Source organism: Prunus avium, chromosome 1 (assembly GCF_965620075.1).
Source record: "Prunus avium chromosome 1, drPruAviu1.hap1.1, whole genome shotgun sequence".
Taxonomy (NCBI): Eukaryota; Viridiplantae; Streptophyta; class Magnoliopsida; order Rosales; family Rosaceae; genus Prunus; species Prunus avium.
In genome coordinates this window covers 6,801,086-6,812,742 of record NC_142284.1, presented here as the reverse complement: position 1 = coordinate 6,812,742, position 11,657 = coordinate 6,801,086, and the positions used below count along the sequence as shown (strand labels likewise).

Below are 11,657 nucleotides of genomic sequence, written 5' to 3'. Positions count from 1 at the left end.
TAAGGAACTCAAAAACTCTGATTTTTCTTAAAACAAAGAGTTCTTAAATCTATTTTTAAAATTCAAAAACTTGTTTGGTATGCAACTTGGAAACTATTTACAAATCTTAAAAATTTGAGAACTTGTGGGTTGTTAGAAAAAAATTGAAAAAACAATTATTTTTTGTTTTTAATAATTGGGATGTTTTTTAGTTGTTATTGAGTTTGAGTTTTTAAAAATAGAGCTACCAAACAGGTTTTCTTTGTTTTGGACTCAAATTCTATTTTTGAGTTAAAAAAATTGGATTCAAGTTGAATACCAAACAAACCATTTTCTTGCATAGAAGGGTGAGCAGATGCACCTACCCACAATGCATCGTTTTTTTTCTTATATACAAAGTTTTTGTTGGACACAGTTTCTTATTCTCATAATCTTTTTCGAAGTATTTAAATTTTAATTGGCTATTGCTGTTTTATGTATGTGTGTGCCCCCTTAAAATGAATTAATTGTGTTTTGAAAAAATTTCTTCAATGAGGGCAATTTTAGCTTATTCAAAAACACATCCATAAGGGCCGTTTGCTTTATAGATACGTAGAGATTATTATAAGCCCAAATACTAGGCTGAAAGGTCAAGCCCACATTGATGACAATCCAATTTACTAAGAGCCCGATTGGGATTATTTTTATATGAAGCACTTATGCTCATAAGCAATTTTTTTAAGCAGTGATTCGATTAGAATAATGCCGAAATTTCTATTAAAAATCAAAGGATTGAGATTGGATTAAGTCTATCGCATTAGAGTTATCTCTAAGAGTTTCTTGATGGGCAAGACTCCCAAAGAGATGCTTATAAATAGAAAGCTCCCTCCTATAGCTGAGACACTTAAGCTTTACGAAATTTCACCCATCTAGAATTATTGCTATAAGGCTTAAGGAGAAGAGAAGATCTCTCTTTTGTTCTTTGCTATGTTTTCAACATCATCGCCATGTGTGAGTCAAGTTAGTGTTTGATGTGTTATTACTAGACATAATAACATGCAAAACCTCTTTTTGGCGCAAATGACACGAATGACAATTTTGATAAAACTTTGCTAGTAATTTTTGGGTGAGATCATATTCATTCATTCATGGTATAACACGTGTATTTTCAAATGCAAACTGATAATATAAACTCATTATTCAGTCACATTATAACACGCTGATTAATATCACGTGCTTGAAACTTGGAGATAACTAATTGCTTATCAACTTTTTAACTGCCTTTACAAGTGGAATTTGTGGCAGACGATAAAACGACCACCCGGTCCGGCCCATATGGATGCTTTGGAAGTTGGATCCAGTTCCAACTCTATGTTAAGACTTTGCCAACGACTAGCTTTCCCAAATCCTATTGCTCCTCCACCACGTTCCTCTGTGCATTCTTCTTCATCTTCCTCCAAAAACTATCCATTTTTGCGCACAAGCCCAGAAATTTCAAGACTCCATTTTGCAATGGCAAATCCATCTCAAGCTGTCTCGAGCAAAGGACCAATCACTCATGTCATCTTCGATATGGACGGCCTCTTACTCGGTAATTTTATCAAACACTTTCCGTGCATTGTCTCTCTTTACAATCGGTTTGTGTATCGTCTTCGTTTATCTGTAGTTGGGCTCTTGCCACGTATGTTACACTACCACATAACAAGTTATTGCTAATGGTTTTCAGATTTTCACTTGGTTTTTGTTTTTGATAATTCTGTGGACCAATTTTAGTATTGTATCTCTTTTTTTGTTGTTTTAAGTACGGGCTGCTGTAGTTTTGGATTCTTTCTGCTCTTGCATACTCTGCTGAGCTTGGCCATAGAAACTATATTGGTTGAAGTAGAACAAATATGTTGCTGGAGCTTCGAACATTTGCAACTATTTTTGCTCAGGAATTTTTAATCTGTGGTTGCTAATAATTAATGACACAACAATTTTTCATGTTGTTTTTTATTGATGAGTTATCAAATAGCTTGGTTGTTAAGTTGGAGGATTATGGTTTATGCCCAGATTCTAGGAATGAAACTGCTGATCTGATATGATTTTTGCTGATTCAGACACAGAGAAGTTCTATACTGAAGTCCAGGAAATTATACTGGCTAGGTATAATAAAACTTTTGATTGGTCTCTGAAAGCCAAAATGATGGGGAAGAAAGCAATAGAAGCTTCTCGGGTCTTTGTTGAAGAGACTGGAATTAGTGACACCCTTACTGCTGAGGACTTTCTAGTTGAAAGAGAGGCAAAGCTGCAGAGTATGTTTCCGACAAGCGAGCTTATGCCAGGTACCATTGTTTGAGTACTGTGAAGCACAGATATTTGCTTGCACATGCCTGCTTCTATTCGACTTCTATTTGTACTCCTTATGCTCTATCAAATACCCATTTTAAATTTAATCGTACCCAGTTTAGCTTTCTATTTGAACATGGCGAATATCGTTAGTATACAGCATGGTTTTGCTAGTTTTAATTTATCTTTTTCTATGCTAAATTGTAGGGGCTAGCCGCTTGATCAGGCATCTTCATGAGAAAGGAATACCGTTTGCCTTAGCAACAGGGTATAGTTCCTTTATTTATGTTTTCATTTTGTACTTCTAACCAGTTTTACCAAATGCAGATCTAGAGCAGTTTGTTTATAGCATGTTCATTAACTTCAAACCTTTCAACCTTTTTGAGTCGTCATAATTTATACTGAGAAAATCACAAAGACTGGCACAAGCATTACTTGTTTATAAATATATCTTGCAGTTCTCATAAGCGGCACTTTGAATTGAAAACACAACGCCATGGTGAACTTTTTTCATTGATGCATCATGTTGTCCTTGGCGATGATCCAGAAGTTAAACAAGGGAAGCCCTCTCCGGATATATTCCTTGCAGCAGCCAAAAGATTTGAGGTATAACCATCTCAGATGTGCTCCTTTGTTATATTAGTTTTCTGACCCCTGAAATGCTCGCCACATCAGCGTGGCGTCCCAAAATGACTAGTCACTGATGGGGTTTTCTGTAATCAATTTTATAGCCCATTTGAATAAACGCACAACCAATGTATTACTGTGCACTTGTTTACACAACTTATACACAAACAAAATTAGGATATCAAAATATTCGCATGATTTGATTGTCACAGCAACGAGATGGTTATGACATTAGGTTATGATAGTTATGGGAATATCTATTCAGCATGGGCCATACTATTATTGCACCTTTACTCATTAGTATTTTCAGTCAACATCAGGAGTGATTATGTAAAAGTGACTGATGACAAGATTTGTGTAAACAGGGTGCCCCAATTGATCCAAAGAAAATTCTGGTGTTTGAAGATGCACCCGCTGGAGTTCTTGCAGCTAAAAATGCTGGGATGTAAGTGCTATAATTTGAAATTTTTTCTTGTGTAAAATTTCAGTTATCATATCATATAGGGTAAACTGTCGATTTTACCAAGTGTCAAATCGGGGTCTAAACTTCTTATTTTTTCAGCCAGTTTGTGTTAAAAACTTTTTAAATAGGTGAATGTGGGGTTTACCATCGACTTTTAGGATTCCATCCAAATTTCTGCCCAAAAATGCACGTGAGGCACTTTTTTCGGACAATTTTGACATTATATGAGATAAAACAATAATTTTAAATTTAAATTTTAAAAAGTTCAAATTAGAAAACAGACAAAAAAAGGGGGGGAAAACCACCCCAACCTCACAGTTCACCCCTCCTCCCATGACCAAGCAGCTCGCCCCTCCCCCTCTTCCCTCCCCGAAACAAAGAAATAATAGGAAGAACAAACCAATAAACCAAATTCACTGACTAACATAAAATAAATTTGTGCAATGCCCATATGTCCGAAGACTGAAGAGAGATTCTTAGCTGGTACTTGGCAAACTCTCTTAAGTTGGTTCTTTCTGAAATGGGAAACAAAAAGTACAAATCACAAAAATATGGATTAAATAACGAAATTTTCAGGTGGGATTCTCCCAAAATTCAGTACTTTTGTAGTTACAAACAAAATCAAAGAGGGAAATTGTACTGTGTTTAGGTTAGGATCATGGGGTGGTGGTCAAAACGAGAATGAGATGATGGCCTGGACTGCTGTTTTTTCTGTTGCTAGTGTTGATGTTTCTTGCAATGTGTTTAATCTTTGGGTACAATGAGGGATGAGAGAAAACTCAGAGAAGAGATATCGGATGTTGTAATTTATGGACAGGCTGAGATTTGGGGAAGAAAGGCTTCCACAGCTCATGCTATTCCTCTATGAAATTTCTGGATTCAATGGGATTTGGAAGAGGGCTTGTAGATGTTGTTGCCCAGGCTATTGAGTAGTAGTGCAAAAGGAAGGAGTTGCAGCATGAGCTGCGGGGAAAATGGGTGACGGAGGAGCTGGGCCGTTTTTCTTTTTTTCTTTTTCCTTTTCAAATCCTAATTTTTTTTATTTTTGAATTATTATTTTACCATAAACTGACTAAATTGCCATTAAAAAGTGACTCACATGCCCAGCACGTGACATCTCTTTTGAACGCAAATTGGATGGAGCTTACAAAATCTGACGGTTGGCCTCAAATTGGTGATTTTAAAAAGTTAGTAATTCAAATTGGCTGAAAAAGAAAAGTTTTATGCCCCAATTTGATACTTGGGTAAAAGTCAGGGGGTAAAACGGCAGTTTACCTATCATAATAATTCACTTTCTCATCATATTTGCCAAATTTTGGAAAAATCTCCAAATTTGATTCAGATGTTGAAGGTTGATTGATAATGTCAGTGCAAAAATTAAAAACAAGTTGTTAAGTCAATGATATTATTGCTATAGACCTGTGTACGTTTGCTGGTTTGGTTGCCAGACATCAAAAGGACACCTATTGGCTAAATGCTTGGTAAACAGTAGGTGACATTCTTATCTGTCTGTAATTATCTAGGCATTAATAATTTCACAAATGAAAGAATGTGATAAATGTTTATCTTTTATAGAATAGAACATTGAATATATAAAGAATTTTTTAGCAAGACAGTGGGGGATTTGTTTTGAAGTATTGCAAAGTGGACTTGTCTACTTTGGAGAAAACTAAATATTAGTATGATTGAATACAATCGTTAAAGAAGGACAATGAAGTTTACAAACTAAATGTGAAATATAGTAGTACATGTCTAGAGTTTAGCCTGAAGATCTGATTATGCCACTATAACATCCTCCTTCAAACCAAAGGGGGGTTGAGCCTACATGCTTGTGCCCCCAGCCACTGATCATATTGCCATGAAACCAAATAACTTGAGCCATAGGCAGAATTGGATTGCAGTTTTGTAGGCTTAACCACTAATGGAAGGGCTAGAAACGTTTCCTAACGTCTTTGAATAAGGCCTTCTTTCCTTTGGCACAGAAATGAGTTTTTGATTCTTAACCGTTTGAATCAGTAATGGATGGGTAATATGCATTCAGAAATGTAAGGACATAATGAATCTGTAGTACTGAAATGAATGCTTTAAAGTAGAGAAGTTCTGCTTGCAAACAAAATTCAAAATATGCATTTGTTGCTTGTTCTCGATTGAACCGGAAAGGACCCTGCACCAAATAGGTAATATGCCTTCTCTACTAGTGCCCTACCTTGAGTCACCTCTTCATTAGAATCTAATGATTTTTATGGCTTGTACTTGGTGGCATCCCAACTTAATGACCTCCAATAGAGGTCGTCTGACCTTTATGTTGTTTTGAATATTTGTTCTCTGCTTTTGTGCTGCAACACTGAACTGTCTACGGTATCTGCTTGCCAATATTATATTTATAACATCTACAAAACACCGACTTTTTGATTCAATTGAACATTTTGAGTTGGGTTGCTAATATTTTAATCACCCTCTTTGCAGGTCGGTTGTCATGGTTCCAGATCCAAGGCTGGACAGCTGTTTTTATGATATTGCAGACCAAGTTCTGAAATCCCTGTTGGATTTAAACCCAAACGATTGGGGTCTTCCTCCATTTGAAAATCCAGCGAGCTAAACTATGCTTTGTGGCACATTTATGCTGCAATAGGGAAACAACAAGCAACTTTGATTGATTAGAATTGAAGGCACACCTTGATGGTTTTTGCCAGAATATCATTATTACGTTATTCTAAAACTGGTCAGCCACTTCAAACAGTGATTATTGAATTTTCTGTTTAAAAATCCTTGCTGTTTCTTATTAGTAGCTTTACATGTTAGAGCTTTTGACAGATGATACATTAGTACACCTGCATCAACAGCATTATTTTGAGAAATTATTTCGTACAACGCTTCGCAGCGTTTTGGTTAGGAGTAGAATTGCTGAAATAAAATATTGATATTCTGCAAACCTTTTGTAATACTTTAGGTAAGTTGTAAATTAAGACCAATTCGCTAAAAGGAAATTCAGAGGTTATGAATGCAATTGTCACTTAACAATGTAAGTTTGGTAGAGGATTAAGTGGGCTTTTCTCTTATATCATAGAAGTGAATGTTTAGCTTTAGACATATTATGTGTATGGGGTTCTTCTTGAAGTTGTTGCAACAACAAGATGATTAAGTTGAGGCGTGATTGAACATGATAGATGGTCAGGATTGATCAAGAGGATTGTTGAAAATGATAGGCTAAATTTGGGAGTATATAAGTGGGATATTTGTTCATCTTAAATTTGCTTGATTAAAATAGAACCTTACATAATGAATATTTGTGTAAACCCCCCTCCCCCAATTGTTTGTACTAAAAAAATAGAACCCTACACATGGACTCCATTGAAGAGGCTCATGTTGCCATTGTGGAAGTTGGTTGAAATAGTTTGCGTTGGAGCATAGATTATGTACTTGTTTGAGAAGTATGACATTTTTTTCGCTTTTCAAAATGACAGTGGATGGGGGTGCTTGTAAGAAATCACTTCGACGATTAGGTTAGTGTTTATTCAGAAAAATTCCAATAAAATATAGAATAATGTGATACCCTTCTTTCTGTGTTTGTGGGTTAATTGGTCTTTTATATGCATTGAAATCTTGAACTCCAAGTCTCATATTCCTTATTTCTCTCCATGTTCCATGGTAGTGAATATCATATCATGTTTTTTGATTGTATCTCCACTCCCACAAGTTTAGGATGCATGGAAGTTGCTTGTTACTTGAGGCTTAATTTTTGCTCACATTTACTTGAATTCAATTATGGTGATTAATTTGGGGATAATGTCAATGCATGATGCAAGGTACATGTCAGCCTCCAACAAGCATCAATTTTTTATTTTTATTTTTTAATCCAGAAAAGATTGACAACCATGATTCATGATTTCTTTTATATGGTTTTTCACTGATTTTAAATTAAATTGGTGGTTGAGCGTTTAAATTGAGGCTTTTAGGACCCAGGTTGGGCCACACATTTAAATGCCTACATTCTTGGTGGTTGCTACCACTGAGTCACTGACTGGTTGTAAGCTGTACAATCCTTAAATGGATTTGATGCTGAATTTCGCTGTCATGCAAAGCCTTAATGTCAAAGGTCGTCAGGAAGCACAGGGTTTTGCCCTATTTGGGATTAGATGAGCACCATATTTGTAGACAACATTATGCCTTTGGATTTAGCAAAAATTATATCCAGTGATTAATTTTAGGGTTAGCTACATAAACTTTGGAGGTCATTTTAAATTGGATACTCAACAAACTCACAAATTCATGAAAACTCTACACCCAAGTACATCAGTTAGTCTTTGACCCCCAAAAAAAAAAAACGTAACCCTAAAATTTGGAGGGGTTTCAAGTAGGTAACCCTGAATTTCATCTATCTCATTCTCTCAAACAATTTAATCATCATAAAATTTGATTTTCTTCAATATGGTAGTATTTTTCTTCTCAAGTTTGAACCCTCCCTTTAATTTACAAAAATAAAAATAAAAATAAAATAACACAAAACAAAATAAGCAAGTGAATCAATCTCTCTAGTTTAGTCAGATAAATCACGCTCAGAGTTAGGGCTAGCAATGGATCATGTCATGTCAGGATTATAAACGTGTCAAAAATGCTCAACTCAAACTCGACTCATTTAATAAACGTGTCGTATCTAGTTCAAGTCATGTTAAACAGGTTTTTAAACTTGTTAGCTGGTTAATAACATGTTTAACAAATTATTAGGATTGCTATATTTGATTTCTTATCATAATTTAACAAAAAAATAATTCTTATCATAATCAAATTATAATTTTTTTTTTTCTAAAGCCCTGCAATAAATTGACTTTAATTGATGACATGCATCTAGTTTATATTCTCCCAGATGTGTGCATCATCATGGCCCATACAACTTACAAGAATCACTTGGATAATTGAGTATTGGGAATAAGTAAAAATAAATAAAAAGAAGGAATTAAAAAACAACAAAGACCTACATCTCAAATTCACAAGGTCATAAAAAAACAAGTAAAAAACTTGAATTTGGATAATTTAATCAAGTAATTGCACTTTTGCAATTTTTTTTTTTATATATAAAAAAAATAGTGATTATATTTTGCCTCTCTGTATGTATGATGATTGAGGAAGAGAAATTCCAAAAATGAAGAAAATGAAGAAGAACTAAATAAACGAGTTATGTGTATTTCACAGGTTGACACAACCCGTTTAATAAACAAGTTATATATGTATTTTATTAAACGGATCATGGTTGATTGACTCAAAAATTTAATCATGCGGATTAAATGGCTAATTTTTTGTGTGGGTTGAGTCGTGTATTGCATCAGTATCGGAAATTGCCACCACTACTTTGAGTGTTAATGCATGTGAATGATTTTAAATACAGAATATGAAACCACCAGCCCTTTTGGTTTGTTTTTCTTATTACAACACAATGCCCCTGTTTGATACAAACTTTGTATCCTTCGCATTTTCAATTGTTTAATTTTGTTCCCCACCAAAGACACCATTGATGTCGATGATGCCACTTGTTGGATTTGATTGAGAATTTAAGATCATTTAGGGCTCGTTTGGTACACTGGATTGGCTTGGACTGGCTTGGACTAAATTTAGTACCATGTTTGTTTTATCTAATCCTAGTCTTAGATGGGATTGCTAATACCGGGCCCACCAAAAACACCTCCTTAGGAGGGGACTACTAATCCCATGTGAAAAGGGAGGATTAGCTAGTCCAAATGCTCACCAATGTATAAAATGCATATATTATATTGTAAAATTAATAACATATATTATTATTATTAAACTTACTTACACATATACTATAATGTACATATATATATATATATATACATAAATATATAATATATGTATATATGTATATATATACATACACATATATATGTATATATATATACATACACATATATGTGTATATATATACATACACATATATACATAAATAATATATATATATAATATACATATACATATATACATGTATATTATTATTATAATATACCCATATACACATATACATATTAATATTATAATAATAGCATACGTGTATATATGTAATATATATTATATATTATAATACATATATATATATATATATATATATATATATATATGTATATGTATATATATATATATATATACATGTATATACATATATGTGTATATATATTATACCCATGTATGTATTATAGTATACATATACACACATATATACACATATACATTATATATGTATTATATATATTGTAATATACATATATACATGTATATACATGTATATATATATGTATGTATTATACCCATGTATATATTATAATATACATATATACACCTATATACACATATATTATATATGTATAATGTATGTATATACATGGGTATTATACCCATGTATATATTATAATATACATATATACACCTATATACACATATATTATATATGTATAATGTATGTATATATATATATAATATACATATATACATGGGTATAATACATACATATATATATATATATATATATATATATATATACATATATATATATATATACATATATATATATATGTATTTTATAATATAATATATATATATATGTATTTTATAATATATATATACATGTATATATATATATATATATATATATATATATATATATATATATATATATATACACATACATATGTTTATATTATTTATAATATACATATATACATGTATATACACATACATGTCACATATATTATAAAATACATATGTACACATACATAATATATATACATGTATATACATGTATGTGTACATATATATATATATATATATATATATATATACACACACATACATATGTTTATATTATTTATAATATACATATATACATGTATATACACATACATGTCACATATATTATAAAATACATATGTACACATACATAATATATGTATTTATACATATATACATATACATAGATAGTTTTGAAAAAATAAAAAAATCTAGTCCTAGTCCAAGCGTACACCAAACGCAGGATAAGTGTTATCCAACTTAGACCAAGCCAAGCCAAGCCAAGACAGTCCCTAAGTATAGTCCATGCCAAGACAGTCCTGTGTACCAAACGAGCCCAAAATAGAATGAAGTGCTAATTATACTGTATAATGGTATTTAGGACCAGACAACTGACAAATTTAAATAGAGTACAATGTGGAAAGGCTACTTGTACCTACTTTACTTTTTGTCTACAGTTGATGTTACTTTATTTAATTAGCGAGGTTCAATCTAGGTAGATACTAACTACAAATTTTTCTGTGTGTTGGGGCCGCCAAAAAAGAAATGTCCGGCATAATCAAACCCTACACCTTAAAGCTCCGTTTAGTTCGCGAAAAAAATTTGATGAGAAATAATTTCTCATGTCTTTCTCAAAGAATGAGAAATGAAAGATGTTTGGTAATGCTGGGAAAGTAACTAGGAAATACCACTTTATTTTATTTCACATGTTTGGTTTGCATAGGAATGTAAAACAAAGTTTGTTTAATTTTTTAATTATATCAATCAATATAATCCACCAATGAACTACATATTTTAATTAATTTTTTAATCAGATTGAGGGTTTAAGGGGATTCAAATTTGAGACATCTTCAAACAAAAAGCTAGCCATGTGTGGCTGTGAGGAACCATCTATTGAGAGCTTGCTTGTTAAGTGTCTTATGACTATATTACCTTTTTTTTTTTTTTTTTATTTTATCCAATGACTATATCCAATGACTATATTAAGCATAAATATCGTACTGTAAGCTTAAAGTTTTTCCGGTCTTGAATTCACATTAATCAGTAACAAATAAAAACTAATTAATGACGTAATTTATTTCATTATAGTTTAATTTAGAATTTAAGACAAATTAAGGACAAAGGGTATGCAAGTTTTATACAGCTAGCTTCTTATGAAAGTACATATCCAGAAGGTATATATGTTGATGAAGAAATTGATCTTCAATTATACGTACATCAACCATAAAGAAAAAAACCCAATTTTATTTAACCTCACAAACAAATTACGCTATTACATTGTGAAAACCCTAGATGCCTCCAATGCCATTGAGATCTGAGCATGGATCGCACTAAATAACCACAAGGGCTTGCTATTAAATAAGGGCACTTGTTATTCACTAACCCAAAACAAGGTAAAGAAGAGGATGGGAGAGAAGGGAAAGCATAGGCTCTTCTTCTTCCTCCTTGGTCTTTTCCTTTGGGTCTCAGAGAAAGAATATTTTACTTT

General features: G+C 32.5%; 1 protein-coding gene across 1 annotated transcript; it reads left to right on the top strand.

Annotated features, from left to right (window-relative positions):
• Window positions 1-1,287: 1,287 nt before the first annotated feature.
• Window positions 1,288-6,189, top strand: GS1 (Haloacid dehalogenase-like hydrolase (HAD) superfamily protein). Its single transcript, XM_021954386.2, has 6 exons — window positions 1,288-1,549; window positions 2,058-2,282; window positions 2,494-2,554; window positions 2,745-2,892; window positions 3,279-3,358; window positions 5,843-6,189. Exons 1-6 carry the CDS (start codon window positions 1,294-1,296, stop codon window positions 5,973-5,975), a joined length of 903 nt encoding a protein of 300 aa, XP_021810078.1. The 5' UTR covers window positions 1,288-1,293; the 3' UTR covers window positions 5,976-6,189.
• Window positions 6,190-11,657: the final 5,468 nt, after the last annotated feature.